Here is a 21353-nt window from a genome sequence, read left to right as displayed (position 1 = left end):
TAGAAGTATAGGTGTACCATAGAGGAAATTTAATTCCTTGAGTTCTAGAAATTCATTTGAGATACTACTAACTTACACATTTTAAATATTCATATTTATTTATAAATTCTGCAGAATGTGAGGCTTGTAACATATTTTGGAAATACTGAATGTGTTACATTTTGCTCTTTAAGTCTAAAAAGAAATCGATATAAAAATCAGTGTTTTCCTACTTTCCATCCTGGTTTTTATGTACATTCAGGATTAGTTCATTCTTGGTATTGGAATCTATAGTTAATGAGCATAATGTGGAGTTAACACTCTAAACACTTCTGTGACATGTAAATATCACTACTTTTTGTCAATTCAGTGTGATACTTACATGTATACGATAAATACTTAGCTTGTGGCTGCTCAATTCTTATACCAAAGATGCTGTTGTCATCTGTTAGATGTGCATATAAGCCAGTAAAGTATCATTTGTAACCCACTAGTTGATAGATTAGTATATAATTTATGGAATGAGTTAAAGTGTATAAAATTAAATATTTCTCTTTTGTTGTTCAATGGCTCGACTCTACCATACAGGTATTTATATACCAAAGAAAAGTTAAATTTGACTGACTGCTGTTTAGTAGTAAATGTTGCTATATATAATGTGACAGTGTTTATGAGAAGACATGGTAATAAAATTTTACCAAAATGTGTCAATAATTTTCATCCATTTTGCAATCTCTAAATTCAGTCTTTGGATATTAGGTTAAAAGTGAATAGATGGAAGTAATGCATATGTTTACATTTTTAAATAGAGAATCCGAGCTGAATTTGTGGATAGTAGATATTTATGACTCAATTTAGTGGTCTCTAAGTGTGGTATAAGTTTAAACTGGTATACTTAATTCCATTTGTGAATGTCTAGTATAATACTGTTTTGACTTATGATATCACGTTGACTTCATACTATTTTTTCCTAGAATATGCAAATATTATTAAAGCCATTCATTTTCAAGTTATGTATATTTCAGCTAAAAATGTTTGTTTTATATATTGGTAACAAATGCATTTCCAGTATTGATTTCTCTTTTATTTTATATTAATTTGGAGGGTATAGTTAGAATCCAATAGTTTGCATTTGTAAGGTTAAAGTCAAAATTTGTAGATGTGCCCTATACCCAGCTAGTTGGGTGGGGATTTACCCAACCCCTTTCTTCACACTCCTCCCTACTGCTTGAATTTTGTTGAGTTTTTCTCTGTAATGTTGATTTTGATTATAAAATGTCAAGTTTCAACAGAGATTCAGACATTTTATGGGAAGAAATCATGTACATGTGTATGTGTATATATATGTACATATATTCACACACACACACACATCCTTTTTTACTATTTCTTTTTTTACCATTATCTTTGAGTTGGTTTTAGGAGATCAGTCATTCAAGTAGTTAGTTTGCCTGATATTTCTGTATATGTTAGATATTTTACATACATATACACACTCAGACACATGTTTGATTGTACTTGATTTTCAGTGAGAGATTGTTGTAGGAGAATTTCTTCTGCTGAAGTATCATGTCTTTTTTAAATGTTTTTATGTTTTTGCTTTACAATATGCTGCATTATGTGTTGGCAAGTTAGGAATTTATAAATTTCTTAAACAAATGAGGTAATATGCAGTGTGGCCATAAAGTCTGTGTGTGATTTTTAATTGCACACTATTTTAAATTGCACATGAACTTTATGGCCACTCTGTATGTAAAATGCTTTGCCAGAATTAGGATATAAATACTTTTAAAAACTAAATGCTTATCATTATTATTATTTCAATGTGGTATGAAACAAATATATGTGGTTAAAATGTACTAAACTGTTTAACTTATAATTCTTTGCAATTAGTATATCTGTGAAGCAATTTTCTATTTATTAGACCAGTATTCAATCAGTCTCCATTGTAATAGTACCATATAATGTTGCTTGGAGTTAATGAAACATAACTAAAAATTTAAGTTATATAGTTTTAAAAATAATAATTGGCACAACACTTAAAGGCTTCAAACCCTTTTATTCTATATTTCTTATAGAAATTTCAATTAAAAAAAAGCTCTGTTGGTCAATGTGAAAAAGCTGGCTTTTTTTTTCAACAATGGCAACTTAAAGAGATTGCTTCCAACTGAGACCTTTAGACATACAGTCCAGTCCAGTGATGATTTACCATCATATTAAACATGATCTGGCACCAAGCAATTATATGCCAAGACTGTCAAAAAAAGGAGAAAAATATTTTTTAATATTAGGGAAAAAGTTATTTGTAAAATATTAATTAGTATTAGAAGAGTTAACTTTTTAAGGATTTAAGGATTTTAAGAGTAATAGGATGTACTTCCACAGAGAAGGGATTATTTAACTGGATTTTGCCATACATGTAAAACAGCCCTTAAAAATGATAAAAGTATGTAAGGATATATATAAGAGGGCTGCCTAGAAAGCATCCTGCCATTATTAATACTATTTTTCATAGTACATGGCTGGGTACTTTCTGGGCAGCCTTTGTATATATTCACACATACTATGTTATATGTGTGTATACATAATTATGGTTATTAAGTTTTAAAACCCAGGTTAAAAGTATAGTATGGTTTGGGGAAAAGAATAACTTTTTAGTGGAGTAACCTGACAAAACATTCCTTCAGTTAGGTGATAGGTCAGTATCAACAGTCATACATCATGTTGATAGTATGTAACCTTGATAGGATGCCATGATGCTATGTTCTTAATAATATTTGACTGTTGAGTCTTTAATCACAACATATGTACTGTATTGATTTAAGATTTTGTTAATAATAATGGGGAAACTGAATGTGTATGGATAGGACATGTAGATATGATCAGGTTTTCTAGTAATTTAAAAAGTTGGTTAAAGGACAGAATTATATATATATATATAGTTTTGAAGTCTGAGAGATATATCCCAAGCTTACCACTAGGAACTCAGATGAGATTAAGAAGAGACTTGCATTTACTTTTCTCTTACCTGTACTAAAAACTTTACATTTAAATTTTATTCATTTTATTTGATGAAAAAATAAACATACTTTGAAAACTTTAGTGGCATGATCATGTAAAAAATTTCAAGAAATTCAGATAAGTATGAAGAAAATAATTCATATGAAGTGTTTCTCCACTTAGAGATAATGCAACGTTTGGATTTTTCTCTCTGTGCATGTTTGGGGAAATCTATTTCTATACTTTGTATCCTGCTTTTCTCGCTTAATTTATCATCTATATGTTTCCATATCGGCCCTCAGCATAATTAGAGTAGTATGTCAATGGCTTGGTATATTATTATGGGCTTTCATGCTTATTTCCAAATTCCCCTAGAAAATATATAGCAGATTATATTTCCATCACTGTGTTCTTAAAGAACAGCTGTCATAAACTGGGTCCCAATCAATGTTTAAAAATTTGGACATTCCCTTAGAAGACTTAATTCCTTGTTTCTCCTGAATAATCAATAGATTTAGCAGTAGTGGGCCACATTCCTCTATGAAAACAGTTGGCTGTAATTGAGTAGTAGTTGCCCAAATACCTCCCTTATTCTTCCACAGTGAGGCTGAGTATTGATTATTCACTTTGTTTATAATTTAAAAAATTGTATTAAGAGAAATGTGAAATACTTTTGTGAGTGTATCTCTACCAAAAGTGGTAAAAGACGAGAGAGAGAAAACCACATTTAAAGAAAATGGGAACATGAATAAGTTACTTTGTGAAACAGAAGAACATATCTACATGTATATATATATATGTGTGTATATATATATATAAAGAGTATGTAATTTTAGTATATATAAAAGGTACCTCTGATGGATGAGTTCTAAAGCTGTTATTTTAAAATACGTAAAACACAATGACACAGTGACTTTTACTTAATTGTCTGTGTTATCTTTTTGGCTCCTATGTGAATTCGAGTTATGATTGCTTTCATGGTATTTTAATTCTGATGATATGCTTTTTGATTTTTTGCATGTAACCAGAGTTTATTCTTTTTTTTTTTTTGCTGAATAATATTCCATTATATGAAGACACCACATTTTGCATATCCAGTCTACTATTGATGGCACCTGGGCTATTTTCTGCTTTTTTTTTTAATTGAGGAATTCTGCCAAATATCCCTTAATGTGAGAAATGTTATCATTAATATTAAATGTATTAATAGAAATATATTAGAAGTTCATTATTAAAGGGAAAGTATCCCCTGTTAAAGTACTTTTTTGTCTTCATTAATATGTAACTATTTTTTATTCCAGTTTCTTGAATGAGAGATAATTTTTTACACTTATGATAGCTATAGCATTATCAAGTGATAACTTAGAAAATACATTAATTAAAGACCACAGGCTTGTTTATTGGATATGCCAGTGAACTAATATTATTTTTCCTTTTCTATTCTACATTTCTGTTTGACATTGAATAAATTATTCAAATGATTTGGTAATGATGGAATGATAATGTATTCTTCATAATTTTATTAAAGGAAATCTAGACAAGGGTATGTAGCCTTTGAAAATTTTGTACCTTGGCAAACCAATCTAAGGAAATATTTGTAAATGTCATAAATTGATTATAAAAAGGAAAAGTAAGAGCTGTATAGTGATGAAAAGAGGTAGAAGAAGAAAGGGCAAAATCATTTAGGCTTAAAGGGAGAAACATGCTTGACGCATTTAATTTGGTGTTCAAAGCAAGACAATGAGGTAAGTAATACACAGCTATTTTAAGTACCATATTACAGTATGACAAGCATTTTAAAGAAAATATTTAATAATATGATAGAATAAATGCTGGGAAATAAATCAAATGATATAAAGATGAGTGACATATAATACTGTAAATCTAAGCTGATCCCTCTTATAAAAAGTGTAGGTTAAAATTAGGAACTTTTTGCCTATTCCCTTAAAGAAGAAAAAAGTAGACAAAATTGGGTAAAGGTGATATTCCTCATAGTTGGTTCAAAAAAATTAAACATATATATTTTCCTCATTGTCCGTAGGTAGGATGAGGCTCTCCGTAAGATTAAATGAGAATATTTTCAGAGTTAGAACCATATTTATAATATTTGAATTGTAAGGTATGATTTTCCTTTGCCAGCACATCAACAAAAATATTATTTTCCTTATGATTCCATGCCTTTGTGTTTTGTAAATGTAATGATTAATTTGAAATATCTTGTATGCATGGGTTTTAATGGTCTCCATCTAGTGGAGATGATAGATTTTAGCAGAATACTAGCTTTCATGAACAGGTTTCCTAGAATAATATTTTCCTGTGATTTCTTTTGGTAAAATGAGGGGCTTACTATAAGCACTTTATCTGACACATTAATAAATTTAAAAATGGAATGCTGTATTGTATTGACTTTTAAAAGCATCAACGTTCTTTGAAGACTCATTACTAAATTATGATACATTAAAAGCTAATTGGTGTAATGCTACTGGTTTCCTTTTCCAGTGTTTATATAGATGGTATTGTATAACTCTGATGATCCCAAGGTGAATAGAGTATTTTGTGAGGAGTTATGATCATAATTTTAAAATGATTAGTTTGTATATTATCAGTATGAATCAGTATGGAGATAGGCTTTAATTTTTTCCCCCTGTAAATTGTTGTGACATTATTTATGAAAATATTTGTATAGACTCTTGATTATTTTATTGAAAAATACCATTTTATTAGAATAAAGTTTAGCTCATGCTAGTTTATAATTTGTTGTTAAAATAAATTTTTTTTTGTATAATGAAATATATGTATTGGCATGTATTTGTAAAGAATATAAGATACAAACATACTTATATATTTACACATGTTCTTTTTTAATAGGTATCTCAACAGCCATCCTTATCGAGTTTGGAAACATTAATGGTTTCACAGAAGTCTGAAATTGAGTATTTACAGGAGAAACTGAAAATAGCAAATGAAAAACTGTCTGAGAACGTATCTAGTAACAAACAGTTTTTGGAGAAAAGCATCATGACAAGTGCTGAAGTAAAACATAAGGTTGGGACATTTTCTCATTTTGTGAATTTGCCAGGATAAGGCTATAAGAGATGAGATGAAGTTAAAAAATAAAGGGCAGCATTTTTTTTTCACTTTATATTTTTTCTTTTTCATTTAATTTTTAATTAAAATCATAACTGGGTACATTTATGGGATACAATGTGATGACCTGATATACAGTGCGGAATGTTTAACTCAAACTCATTAAAATAACCATCACCTCACTTATTTTTTGTGGTAAGACATTTATAATTTACTCTTAGTTATTTTGAAATATACCCTTGCAATGTGTGCATTAGGCAAGATCCCACCAAATGCCCTCCCTCTTCTCACCAATTGCTGGGATCTTTTGAAAAAGTTATGTCCAAACTCTTGATAAAATACTTGTTAGGAGTAGAGAGTTTTCCCTTTTTAAAGGCTAACTTATATTCCCAAATTAATCAATTAAATATATTGCTATTAGTATATCTATTTTATTAAATTAACATTCTTATATTAAAAAGTTTTGGTAAATATTCCTCGTTTATCTGACATATTAGTAACTTATCTGGTTAAAAATTTATCTTAAAATGGTATGTCATTTACTCAGTTTTCTAGTTTTAACAGAAAGAAGATAACTTAATATTTTGATTTCATTCTGATTTGTTTAAAATATTGTCCATGTGGAGTATAAATTATTAACTGAATTTTAACATTAATTTCTACACTTACATGTTTTTATAGATTTAAAGGAATACCATTAGAGACAAACAAGTTTTGCATAGCATATTTCTCATTTATTAATGTCTCACATTAGTATTTGTGTTATGCTACACAAGAGTTACTAATATAAAAAATACCGTAATATCATCTTATAAATATATTATTTCTAGATAAATTGAAATAACATTTTTCTAAAAGGAAGAGTTTTAACATTTTTCTCACACTTGTCACAGTTGTTTTCAAGAATTGTTTTTGATTTTGTTTTATGTAGAACTATCTTAACAAAGGAAGTATTTAAAATTAGACCCATGTTTTGGTGCTATTCTAATTCACTCTCTCCGAAATTATTAGTAATTTTCAAAAGAATGAGCTTTATTTATTTATTAAAACATAACTGCATTATATATTTTATTTTTAAGTAGTTTCACAAACACAGATATATATATTATTTTTAAGTAGTTTCACAAACACTGAGCTTTATTTAAATAAATAAACCCTAATAATGATGTAGAACATTTTAAGGTCTGATTACATTGCTTGCTGCGTTGCTAAAGTTTATAAATACACTGCTTTGACATTTGTCTGCTTTTAATAAAAGTCAAGAAAAGAGGAGGGGGTGGTATTGTGGGCCGAAATTTTCTTTCTTTTCTGTAAGGACATGCAGTAAGGATGAACACTATGTTGCCCTGCATAATAGTTGCTTTCACATATTCCTTCTCCAGATTGGTATATGAAGCTGTACATAATATAAACATATTCTGGTCTCTAGTTAGCCACATTATAGTTAATGACCATATGGTCATTATGATATAAGATCTACTGTCTGTTGTATTTATATTCCTGAAGCATATTGTTCCTTCAACTTCACAGTGTGTTAAACTATTTCAAAGGGAAAAAAATCCTTTCCCTCTTGTTTCTGGTTGTCCTATCAAGTGTAACCTTGGACCCTTATAGAGCAATTAGACCAGCCTCTATCCCCTCCTTTGTAATGAGGTTTCTTGCATTTCTGAGTCTATAACCCTTTAGTCTTCCCTAATGGGACATCATTATTCTGAAAGAAACAATGTAAATGTAAATGAATATTCTCATTAACGAGTCACAGAGAAACCTTTAGTGGTAGCACTGTGGTAATTCCGCTTGTTATTTCTCTGGTATTCCATGCAGGTTTTTTTTTTTTTTTATAATTCATTATTAGTATTCAAAATTACTTGTTCTTTAATTTTGCATGTCTTTCATAATCCAGTGTTCCAACTAGTTCAACCATGTCCTTGTTTTATTCTCGAGGAACCACCTGTGAAACGTTCAAGGTCTTTGTCCCCAAAGAGCTGTTTCACAGACTCAGAGGAGCTAAGGAAGCTGAGAGAAGCTGAAAGAAAGATTGAAAACTTAGAGAAGGCAGTACAACTAAAGGTGAACATTAAATCATTTCTTTTGTCGTAACTTTGCAAAGAAAAAATATACCAAAGTAAACATACATTTCACAAATTATTACTTGTCATTTTTCGTTTCTGAATTTAATTACCTGTGAAAAGCATGTAATCAGTTCATCTTGTTTTTAAGATTTCTGAGGATCATAAAGTAATAAAAAATATTTTATTTGTAAACTAAATATTTATTCACTACTTTAAAATTATTTAGGAATGTTTTGGCTTACAATTGGTAATAAGTTACGTTTAGTTTTTCAGAAACAAAAAATAGAAGTATAGCAAGCAGAAAGGGAATTTATTGTTGTTCTTTATATGTGATAAACATAAAAACAGAAGTGACTTTAAAACCATATTAACCTAGTTTAGGTCATTTACATTTATTCTTTATAGAAAAATTAAATAGTCAAACAGATAAATGAGCATTTTTTAAAAATTGTAGCTGAATTTGTTTCTAAACACATGGAATTTGAATTTCTACCATTCTACCTATCTTTGAGAAGCGTATAGCTTTATTGGCATATTTTTGGGAGCTTATATTTCCTAATTCACAGTTTGTGAATTCTCTTGCTCAGAAGAAGTTCTTCCAGTTCTGTCAGAGGGGTGTTGAACTCTCTAGCTATTACAGAGTTGGAGTATATCATAGTGTTCAAATGATTTAGGGATATTTTTATGTATTTAGGAGCATTTAAGTTGGGTGAATAGATGTTAAGGATTGAAATCTCTTATGTTATATAGTTCCCTTGGCCAGTATATACTGTTCTTCATTGTTTTTCCTTATTTTTGTTGGCTTAAATCCAATTGTATCTGCAAATAAGATTGCAACCCCTGCTTTTTTCTGATTTCCATTTGCTTGGAATATTGTTTTCCATCCCTACACCCTGAGTCTCTTTTTATCCTTAGAGGTTAGATACATTTCTTGGAGACAGTAAATATTTGGTTTGTGTTTTTTTATCCAGTTAGCCAGCCCGAGCCTCTTCAGTAGGGAATTCACACCATTCACATTTATTGAGAGAATTGATAGGTATGGTGGACTTTTGTTCGTCTTGTTTTGTGGAGGCCTATTGCTTAGTTTTAACTTTGCACCATGGAGAAAGCTAGGCTTTGTGCTTTAATTTCTGGGTGTGTTTACTTTGGTAATGGACCACTGTGCTGGTCAGTATGAAGAATGGGTTGGAGTACTTCCTGTAGAGCTGGTGTTATTGTGGCAAATTTCTTCAAAGTTTGCAAATATTTGATTTCTCCATCAAATATGAAACTTAGCTTAGCAGGTAAGATGGTTAAAAGTCAATATCCACCCTCTTCTTGCTTGAAAAGTTTCAGCTGACAAGTCCGCTATCATCTTGATATTTTTCTTTTTGTAGGTAACAATTTTCTTACACCTGGCTGCTTGCAGACTCTTCTCTTTTATTTTGACTTTGGCAGAGTTAATTATGATGTGTCTAGAAGATACTTTGTTTAAATTGAGTGGTGCTCAATAGTTCTGAAACAATCTACTATCTGAATTTCTGTGTCTCTTGCAATTCTTTGGAAAGTCTCCACCATGATGTCTTATTTAAAGTAGAGCTTCAGTTCTTTTATACTATCCTTTATTCCTTTAGGAATTACTATAATTTGAATGTTTTATCTTTTATAGTAATCTCATAACTCACTCAGGGAATATTCTGGTGTTTTTTCACTAAATTTCTGCCTCTTTGAATGATTGTTTTATTTTGATTTTTGAAATTGTCTCTTTTCCATGTTCTTATTTATCACTGAAGTTCTCTACTGTGCTTGGAATTTCCTTGGATGCCTCTTTCAGTTCCTTAAGCTCAGCTATATATTTCCTAATTATCTCCAGATTCTTGGTGACTTTGCCTTTAATTTCACTAATTTCTTGTGATAATTTTTGGACTATTTTTTGGATTTCTTTTTCCATCTTCTCAATTCCATTCATCTTATTTTCCATCCATATTCTGAATTCTATTTCTCACATTTTAACAATTTATTTATGGATGGTATTTTTAGTTTTATCTCTCTCGGGGGAATTGATCTGCTCTGATTTTTCATGTTGCCAGGATTCTTCTGCTGGTTCTTCTCTAGCTATATTTTCAGCTTATTTTTTATGTTAATTAAACTTTTTAGCTGAAAGTTATCCTTTAATAGTTATTGAGAGATAAACTAATTGGGGACGCTTAGGTAGCACCCCAGAGACCTGTTTAGCAACTGAACTAAAATTGGCAGGTTAAAATCAGCTCTGGAGGCCCTATGATATGGATCTGGCTACCCCTTCATGAACTTCTGACTGTTGAAATGAGTTAGAGTATTTATCTGTGGCCCTTTCCACACACAGCCTTATGAAGCTTCCTTTCAAGGCTGCAGCATGAGATTCTCTGAGGGCCAGCCTTCCTTTCTTTAATTTGGGTTGGGGTAGCACCTAGGGGTAGACCATCAGCTGTTCCTAGGCTGGGAGATTCTCTCATTTAGATCTGCTTCTGTCCTAGTATCAGCCTGCCCTCACCCCAGTTAAAAGGAGCCTTGAAATGTCACAAAGTCACTGCTGTAAAAGATGTAACCACCCCCATGACTAAGGGTGGGAAATCCTCTGGCCACCTAACTGTTCCCACCCAATTTTCTGCCCCATCACAGAACAAATGCCTGCAAACAAATTCAGATCACTGGAATTTTTCAGCAGAGTCCTGGCTATAGCTGACTGCATACACTGTGATCCTCACCAGTGGCTAGGAGAGGGAAACTACGGCCTGCAGTCTGCTTCTTGGACCTTCCAAGGGCAGCTTCATCTGATGCTAGACCCCTCCCCATGTTGACAGGGAGGAAGCTGGGGTTGAACCACCAAGAGAGACCCAGCAGAAACAGAGGGGGGTCAGAGCCACTCTTGGACAGTTGTATTGAGGAAGAAAGTAGCTTCTATGATCTTTGATTTCCCAGTGGGTCCAATCAGAGTTCTTTCACCTTCCTAGTGCCTAGGGTTAGGCCGCCCCTCCAACCTTGCCAGGCCTCTAGGGCTAGCACTCCAATTCCCAGAGCATTGGGAGGCTGGCCTTGCAGGGGGCAGTCTGTTTACTGACCAAAGGGGAGATGGGCTATGGGAAAAAGGCATCAGAGACAAAGTTTGTTCAGTTTTATGTAAGGCCAGGATGGGGACCCAGGCGTAGAAATTTCTAGGTGCAGGAAAACTGGGGTTTCATGGCTCTCTCCTGTGAGGTGAGAAATCCTGTGTTTGGTGCTCTACATAGAGAGTCCTTGGAAAACCCCTAGGAGTGGGAGGGTTCCTCTTACCCCTTTGTTGGGTACTTGGCTCCTATAGGCCATTAGCTCCATAGCTGTTTTCTGCTCCCTCCCTTCCTCTTTCACACCTTTAGTCTCAATGGGGACATCGAGTGCCTTGATTTCTTCTTGCTTCAACTCCTCTAAGATAGATTCAGTCCATTTTTCTCCTTTTGGCATAAGCCTTGGGTGAAAGCTGTCTCTCATTGGCCATCTTCACAGTCCTGAATTTCCCCTTTTTTATAAGAATATCAGTCATATTGGATCAGAGCTCACCATGACGACCTCATTTGAACTTGATTTTCTGAGGTACTGGGTGTTAGGAATCTTAACATATTTTGGGGGCAGAAGGGACACAATTCAACCGATAAAGGGTGCCTTATAGTTACATTACAGATACTTTCGTTGATCTTGGCACTCCTTTTGTAGACCACTACTTGTTAATATGTGTTGAATATTTTTGTCATAGTCTTGGAGGTATATGGAACACTGCTACTCTGGCAGAAGCTAATGGGAACATAATGGACAAAAAGGTTTCACATTCAAATAATTATTGTAAACAGTAGATTAAAAGCTTTCTTTTTTGTGAAACTTTAACATATTAATGTGCTTTGTAAACCAACATAAAGTTATATATATGTCTTTTCCCAGGTTAGTTTTGTTAAATTATGCCTACTTATTTTTCCAAAAGGCTGGTAATGTTCCATGAAAGATACTGTGAACAAGTTTAGCTGAATTAAGGACTAACTACATGCTTCATGGAACCTTAGGTAGCTTTAGAGTCCCAAGTTGTATGGAAGGGTTTTAGGGATAAATAAATTTCACCAGTAGCCCAAGGACTATGTGTGTATATACTTTGTTGCATTAAAATGAGGTTTCTTATTATATCAGCATTAATTGATTCTTGTACTAGTTATGAATTTTGTATAAAATATTAACACATTATCTTGCTCAGCTTACTTTTATGCTTAGTAGTCTGTATTTCCGAGATAGATGACCAGTGCCATAGTAAGTAAGCTAATAGTAATGGAAGAAATTGAAGCTATTTTTATTAGAATGCCACCCATGTTTCTGCCTTTGTTAATGTAGTACTCTAACAGCTATTATTTGGAAACCAGTACAACAGAGCTTTGTGAAGTTTTTTTTTTTGTTTGTTTGTTTTTTTTTTAGTAGAGACAGTGTCTCACTGTTGCTCAATCTGGTCACAAACTTCTGAGCTCAAGCAATCCTCCTGCCTTGACCTCCCAGAGTGATAGGATTACAGGTATGAGCCACTGTACCTGGCCCTTGAAATTTTTATTCTTGAGATCTTTAAGGCAGTGAATCGCTGCTTACTGACTTTCATGTATTTGGCAACTTGATTTTATTAACACTTTTTAGTGTCCTTTAATAACATTAGTATGTCTTTTGAATGCAGTTAACATATCATATTTACCAATATTCTGGCATACATGAATTTAATACATTTTGCTAAAATTATCACCTATCATATTTACCAATATTCTGGTATACATGAATTAAATACATTTTGCTAAAATTATTCATAATAATAGAATAATTCATAATAGAATCCTTGGGATTTTATTTTATAAATGTTTGTTGGCTTTTTTCCCCTTAAATCTTGCTCTGATCCCTTAATTTATGCTTTTATTTAGCCTTATTTTTGGCAAGGAGCCTTGGTCAAACCAGGAAATTAGATCAAAAATCATTCTGTTTCTATGAATTAAAAAATAGAATTGGAAATACCTTTGAGGAAAGTCAGTGACAATTTTTTTTCTATTTTGTAGTGGTTCAGTCATTTAGACTTGTTTTTCAGACATTAGAGCCTCTAGTTTAGCTAGTTCAATTGCAAAATCTATAGAAGGTACTCAGTAAATGCTTTGTTGAATGATCTAATGAATGGATCTCATTTAGTAGTTGCCCATGTGTCCTCTTAGGAAAATGTGTTAATTAGTCATATAAAATACATCTTTTAATCCATTCTTTTGATTTTGTTGTAAGATATTTCCAAATAAAGAACTATTTTTGATTTTGACTTTCTTTGTTGAGAGAGGGTTTTGCTCTGTTGCCCAGGCTAGAGTAAAGTTGCATTGTTAATAGTTCACTATAACATCAAACTCTTAGGCTTAATCAGTCTTCCTGCCTTAGCCTCCCAAGTAGCTGGGGCTACAGCCACATGCCACCATGCCTGGCTAATTATTTGATCTTTTTGTTGGTATGTTGCTCAGGCTGGTCTCTAACTTCTGACTCAAATAGAGCTACTCTAGGCTTGGCCTCCCAGAGTGCTAGTATTATAGGCATGAGTCACTGTGTCTGGCCTGATTTTGACTATTCTTTGTCAGATAGGACTTAAAGGATCATATTCCAAACTACAGTTATGCTGTATTTGTTATAAGATTAGTTTTAAAATGTATTTGGTTATTTAAAAAGAATTTCTTGACAATTTTTGATGAATAACTTCTGACATGTGTTCTAGCAGCATTAAAATAGGGAAAATGTTTTTCCTTTGAGCTATATATTTCTATCTTATTTACATTTTTATAAAATTTTACTGTGTATTTCTGAAGAAGGAAAAATAAATAATGTCTCTAGGACTAATTAAATGCATGAATGACACTTTTTTTTTTTTTTCTGAGATGTCTTACTTTGTTGCCCTTGAATGCCATGGCATCATAGCTCACAGCAACCTCTAACTCTTAGGCTCAAGCAATCCTTTTGCCTCAGACTCCTGAGTGGCTGGGACTACAGGTCTGCTGCAGTACTTGACTATTATTAGAGAAGGGATCTTGCTCTTGCTCATGCTGGTCTCTAACTCCTGAGGTCAAGCAATCAACCTACCTCAGCCTCCCAGAGTGCTAGGATTATAGGTGTGAGCCACTGAGCCCCACCTGAAGGACATTTTTTTTTGTTTTGAAGTAGAGTCTCACTCTGTTGCCCAGGCTAGAGTGCCTTAGAGTCATATATCACAGCAGCCTTAAACTTAAATAGTCCTCTTGCCTTAGCTTCCCTGGTAGTAGGTGGGACTATAGGCGCCAGCCACAATACCTGGCTAGTTTTTCTATTTTTAGTATAGATGGGGGTCTCGCTCTTGCTCAGACTGGTCATGAACTCATGAGGTACGTGCCTGGCCTTCATGGATGCCACTTGATATCAGCATCCCCAAATCACGAGTTCATGAATAAAACTGCATTTTTAAACAATTAGTATTATAAATCATATCTATCAAATTGATGGACAAATAATCACTAGTTGAGTTTCATTTTTAATAGTTTAGATTTTAATAATTTTATAAAATTATATAAGTACTCTACTGCTAAATTAAAATAAATTAGGAAGCAAGTAAGATTAAAGTAAAGAAGCTCATGTATGAAACCTTTTTTTATAATCACTACTTGGTGGAAATAGCCATGTATTTAAATTACTATAGGAAAGCCAAGACTTTGCTAATACTGAACATTTTACACTAAAGCTTTAGGAATCAGAAATGACTGTATTCAGTGCTTTGATTAATATGCCTAGTTTAGATGCAGGCACATCATGAGTAATATATAGGACTCAGGAGATTTTTATTGAGTTTATTCTTAGGTTTAATGGTGTAAGATAGTCAATTGCTATTTGTGAATTAAAGAAAACATTGGATATTAGATTCGGTGATTAATAGGAACTGAAGCAGTACTGAAAAAGGCTGAATATAATAAGACTACTAGCAAGAATCTCAAATTTGTTCTATTAATTCAATAGAGGATCATTGTGAAAAGCAATCAAGAAAATTTGTATATCCTACTCTATTAATTTTCACTTTTTAATCAATGTTTAGGGTCTATTTACTCAAAAGTTTTTGATGACTTTAACATAGAACTTTAAGGATTCCCCAAACACAAGGTTTGTAAGCAATACTTTTTTTCTTTTGAGACTGGGTCTACTCTTTTGCCCATGTTAGAGTGCAGTGGTGTGACCATAGCTCACTATAACCTCACACTCCTGGGATCAAGCAATCTTCCCATGTCAGCCTCCTGAGTAGCTGGAGGCCTTTGCCACTATGCCCAGCTAATGTTTCTCTTTTTCATAGAGGCAGAGTCTTACTATATTGTTTAGGCTAATCTTGGCCTCAAGTGATGTTCCCACCTTGGCCTCACAAAGTACTGAGATTAAAGGTGTGAGCCGCCACACCTGGCCTGTATGTGTTAATTTTTAAGAAATTCATTGTAGGCCAGCACCCGTGGCCCAAAGGAGTAGGGTGCCGACCCAATATACTGGAGGTGGTGGGTTCAAACCCGGCCCAGGGCCAAAACTACAAAAAAAAAAAAAAAAGAAATTCATTGTAAAATAAGAGTTTAGGAGATCTACTTTGATTCAATGAATAATAATTATAAAAAGCTATTTTGAAATCTTTAAAATAAAATCTTTGTTATAGTTCAAGTGGAAGTTTATTTTGAAATTATGTTTTGACATGAACCGTTCTTCTTCCAATGTGCTCTATAGATTTCTTGTAATTAAATTATTATATTAGCAAATTTCTAATACACTCTGTTGAAATTTCTAATATGTTTTTTAGTTTTAAGAAATACCAATAAGTGTAATTAGCTTATGGTCATTGATCTATCTAACAGTTCATTGTTAATCTTCTGTTTGGCTAATTTATTTATTTAACCTCCTTAAGATTAGAAAGCTTATTGTGTTAAAGATGTGAAGTGATATTTGGATTGTTTATCAAACTTAGTATGAAAAATTCAACTTCCAGGTTAAATCATTCTTAACATCTTAAACGAGATATAAATATGTTTTGAAGGTAGAGAAACTGAGATGTACTGAACTTATGTAGTTGTATCAAAGTAAAATGTAGTTAACTTTGAGCAGCAAGATTTGCACTCTTACCAGCACTTAAGCTTCTGCATATCATAGGCATTTCATGTATGCTTTTTAAATTGAAATGAACAAAATTGAATTCAATTTCCTTAATGTTTGACTTTTACTTCATGTTTTAAATTATGCAACTTTTAGCAAGTTTGTATTAACTGTGAATTGTGTATCTTCTAAAACTCTATAGGATAACATTTATTTTGATTACCCCTGTCAACTAATGCCATTCTCATGCTTTTCCATCAAGTAATCCTATTTCCATATGGCATATAGAATATTTCTTGGTACAAACAAATGATACATGCTAATAACTACTTATGAGAATTATCCTACTATAAATGTATTAAAAGTAGAATGACAAAATATCTACACCCCTGAAATAGACAGAATTTCAGTCAAATAAGGCAAACTCTGTAAATTATTACCTTACTGTTTAGATGAGAGGCAAATGGCCAAGAAGACAGTGAATTTGGCATCACCTGGGAAATGGAGACTGAAAGAAGCTGATTTTTGCTCTGTGCCTTTAAAGGGCAGGTGCCAGGGGCTTTGTCTATGTTCACTTAATTTAATCACCACAGTTTAAATCTGCTTTTTTTTTTTTTTTTACATGTTTTATCAAAAAAGAAATTGATTTAATCTAAATAGTGTTATTAAGATAATGCAACTACTAGGAGAAGCTCCAAGGATAGAATGCAGATCTTCCTGATTGTCCTATGCCTACTCATCTCATGCCACTATGATGATAAAGAGAACCTATTGCCTCCACCAAATAAATATACAAATTTATTCATACAGAAATATGAGTAAAAATTTTTAAAATATTTGAAATTCTTAATGGAAAAAACTCACTATTTATTTTACTTTGTGAAACATACTATATATATCATGTGAATGTGTCCAAAGACTAAGAATTTGCTCTTATAAAGAATTTTCTACTTATAAAGATTTTATAAGTAGATTTTATGATTACATCTAAAAATGAATATGTATCACATGTGCTATACATTTAGAAGTAGGTGAGTGTAATTGTTTAAGCTTAGTGTTGAAACAACATAATGTGGGGTTATCTCTTCTATGACCACTGCAAAAGTAATAAGCCTAGCTTTCTATTCAGTTTTTTATTGTATAACCCCAAAAGGTTAAACTATATTGCTTCTCCTAAGTCTAGTGCCATGGTGTCATAGCTCATAGTGACCTCAAACTCTTGGGTTGGAGCAATCCTTTTGTCTCAGCTTCCCAAGTAGTGAGACTATAGGCTCACTTCAGGATGACGACTAATTTTTCATTTCTTGCTCAGGTTGGTCTCAAACTCCATAGCTCAGGCTATCCAGCTGCCTTAGCCTCCCAGAGTGCTAGGATTACAGACATGAGATGCCATAGCAGGCCTAGTCTCATTTTCTTTCTTCTTTATCATCTTTATGCTTTATGCATGTTAATTATGAATTCACAGGCTGAATAATTGGTCTTACTGTGATTAATATCCTTATATTAGTCATATTTTCACCTTAACAAAATAATCATGCTTTATATATATATAGATAAATCCATATGCTGAAAAAGAAAGTTAAAAATCTACACTATAGGCTTATGAATATTTGTATGTATATTAACAACAGGGAAAGGAATGAAATTAACTTGATGACAAAATTTCAAATTTTGTAAGCAGTGTAAAAAATCCAAGTGTGTAGGCTGAATTTATCCAGCAAACCTATTTTGTGACTTGAGAAATTCTTTGCTTTCTTCTGCTTAAATATTATAAATTTATTCATGTTTACACACTGTTTGCTTTCGAATTTCATCTTTGGGTAAGTAACCTTTTAATTGAAACATTAAACTAATACTTTCTTCAAACTTATATACTTGCTTTTTTGTGTTCTACAGAGCCAAGAAAATGATGAGCTAAGAGATGCCCATGAAAAACGCAAGGAAAGGCTACAGATGTTACAGACCAACTACAGAGCAGTAAAAGAGCAATTAAAACAGTGGGAAGAAGGCAGTGGCATGTGAGTTACATAGCTCATAAAGGCATTTCCCTAAATATTAAATGGAATGGAGTAGCATTATATAGGTGTTTTAATGGCTTTTGTTTGGTTTTAAAGATATTATTTGGTAGTCAAATCTTTACTGTGAATTCTTAGATGGAGAAATGACAAATAAAAACAGAAATGTGCTAGCAGTAACTAAAAATTTTCCTATCATTTGCAGATATCGAATGTAGATGATTATGAATTATTGTATATATTTTTATTATCAGTGGAATAGCTTAATAAGAATATGTAATTTAATGCAAATATTTTTAGTATGCATGTGGTTGGAAAGATGCTTTTAAATAAATAAAATATGGGTGTTAAAATGTTTATAACCCAAAAGTGTTCAAGTTTTAATGGAAAGAAAAGAGAAATATGAAATTCACATATATAATTAACTATCTTAAAACTATTTCAACCTAGTATGCAATTTGAAGATGTTTACTATCCATCAGTTTGTTCTCCAGCTTATCTGAATGAATTGGCAGTCTCAATTCAATTGCTCTGAACAGGTGTTCAAATCTTGGTTAGTTGTAAGTGGCTCCCCTGTTAACAGTATCAACAGAGGGCAAAGGACTGAATGAGTACAGAAAATCTACTACCCTCTCATCTTTTGAGATGGATCCTTTAGGGCAATGTTGATGATACACATTGGTCTGCTCTGTAGAGAAATACTGTTTCTAAATTGTCCAGTACAGCACTTTTACAAAATAAGAACGAAGAATTTCTTTTATATGCAGAAAATGAAATTGTAAAGGGCATTTAGTGTCACTTGTTGATAATTGTCACATCTCATTTTTTCCTTTGATGAATGGAAGTGTTTCATATTGCTTGTCTGTAAAGCAGAAATAAAGCAATTTGTTCTAGATTTAGTGTTTGCTCACCTAACTTTTCAGTAATCAGTGGAAAAGTGACATGTGTGCTGGTAATAGCTTTTTATAAGATAGGACATCTATACCACATTCAGGCTGATTGGCAACACATTCTAGATGAGTTGGTTGCTTACAGGATTTTTTGGAGGTTGCTAAAATTCTAAACTGTATGTTTTATTACTATTAAGATGAATGACAGGAATAGATCTAAGAATATCATCTGTCTGCTTGAAAGTTTGCTTTCTAGGCTTGGCGCCTGTAGCACAGGGAGTAGGGCACCGGCCACATACACCAAAGCTGGCGGGTTCTAGCCCAGCCTGGGCCTGCTAACAGCAATGACAACTGCAACCAAAAAATAGCTGGGTGTAAAAAATAGCCAGGCACCTGTAGTCCCAGCTACCTGGGAAGCTGAGGCAAGAGAATCACTTAAGCCCAAGAGTTTGAGGTTCCTATGAGCTGCGACATCATGACACTCTACCGAGGACAACACAGTGAGACTCTGTCTCCAAAAAAAAAAGTTTGTTTTCCATAGTAGCAGTTGAGCTTTAGGAAATTATGATAGGAGAGTTTAATTTCTACATGCTTAAGTTTTAGGAAATTCATCCAGTAAACAGCTTGAATTGGTAATTTGGTCAATAGACATTTTTAAATTCTAAGGAATATATAAATTAAATTACACTGTATATTGAACATGTTAAAGAAAAAGGCAACTTTATTTTAAAAATAGGAATGAAATTAGAAAGATAAAGAGAGCAGATCCCAAACAACTTCAACAAGAAGATTCCGATGCTGTATGGAATGAACTGGCATATTTCAAAAGGGAAAACCAGGAGCTAATGCTTCAAAAGTGAGTTTATTTTTTAACAATATGGACTTCGATAAACATTTGGGAGAATTTTCTTTAAAGACCATCAAAGAAATATTTTATACAATTTGGAAATGAAATAATCTGTTTCTTTCCAATAAAAGTAAAGGCGAAAAGCTTAAAAATATATGTATCATGCAATAGCAAGTTGCACATTTACTAGCTCTAACAGAAACTGTATAATATGATCTAGGGATTGTGTTAATTAATGTGGCTCTCATCTGTTGGAGGTGTCGCTCTTCATTAGCCTGTATTTTAGACACTGCCGTGCTTCATTTTTGGAATGAGGTGGAGAGGGGATAACCTAGCCAGCCATCCTTGTTTGATCTCCTAGATACATACGCAATGCAGAATGCCTGAGCTCTCTTGGTTCCCTGCCCTGTCCTGCTAATCCCAGCTGAGCTCATTATGGTGTAGCCTTGCTGCTACTCTTGGAGCCAGAGCTGTCCAAGCTAATTACTGGTAGCAGTAGAACTGCCTGTTAAGGGTCTGGTGTGGATCTGCTAACATGGTCCTTGGTAGTGACCTGCAAAAGACACGAGGGAATTGCTTTCTTTCTTGCTATGCACTGCCTGTCCTTTGGGCTTACTGCCGATTTTTCTACATAGGTCTCTTAGCTGCCCTAAGTATAAAACTTGATGAAGGATACTTCATATTTTAGAAAACATACAGTTTGCTTGCTTGATCTTATAATTCACAGGCTATTATATTAATCCGGCCAGAGAAAAAAACACTACTTCTTTTATTTATTTATTTATTTATTGAGATGAAAAGGCCTTAGACCAATATAATTAGCTGCTACTGTTACTTAGCTATTTCTTCATTTAGAGTTAATATCTGACAATTGGACTATACAGTTATTTTTGAAAGCCTGGGTATCTTTTAGATTGCTAGAATTTAGCATCATATGGTATAAAGTAATTAAGTGCAACTGAATTTTTTTATCTATAAATCAAAAGCTTGTCTTATATACTACATAACTTTTGGTTAAAACCTTTTACATGTAATGATAAACTTTTAACAGAATGACATAAGGTTTAGATGTATGCTTCCATTTATCTCTCAAAGTAAAATATACTCTACTAGTGCTACATTTTTGATCCTGATAATAAAGTCTCTTATCTAAAAATTGTTATTTTTATATATATTTAAAAATATATATATATTTATATGTATATATCTATTTATATATATTTTGAGACAGAGTCTCAAGCTGTCATCATGGGTTGAGTGCTGAGGCATCATAGCTCACAGCAACCACCAACTCTTGGGCTCAAGTGATCCTCTTGCCTCAGTTTTTCTATTAGTAGAG

The 21353-nt window shown here is 32.7% G+C and overlaps 1 protein-coding gene across 2 annotated transcripts in view; it reads left to right on the top strand.

Annotated features, from left to right (window-relative positions):
• Positions 1-21353, top strand: part of CNTLN (centlein) — a 319321-nt gene that overhangs the window by 155990 nt on the left and 141978 nt on the right. For both annotated transcript variants that reach the window (XM_003782868.2, XM_012813233.1), the window contains exons 9-12: positions 5848-6024; positions 8011-8136; positions 18159-18280; positions 19904-20023. In XM_003782868.2, coding sequence (XP_003782916.1) covers positions 5848-6024; positions 8011-8136; positions 18159-18280; positions 19904-20023 — 545 coding nt within the window. The remainder of the gene's footprint in view (positions 1-5847; positions 6025-8010; positions 8137-18158; positions 18281-19903; positions 20024-21353) is intronic.

Source organism: Otolemur garnettii, unplaced genomic scaffold, assembly GCF_000181295.1.
Source record: "Otolemur garnettii isolate 467f Iridium unplaced genomic scaffold, OtoGar3 scaffold00006, whole genome shotgun sequence".
Classification (NCBI taxonomy): Eukaryota; Metazoa; Chordata; class Mammalia; order Primates; family Galagidae; genus Otolemur; species Otolemur garnettii.
Note: the sequence above shows the minus strand (reverse complement) of the source record. Positions and strands in the feature narration are given on the sequence as shown.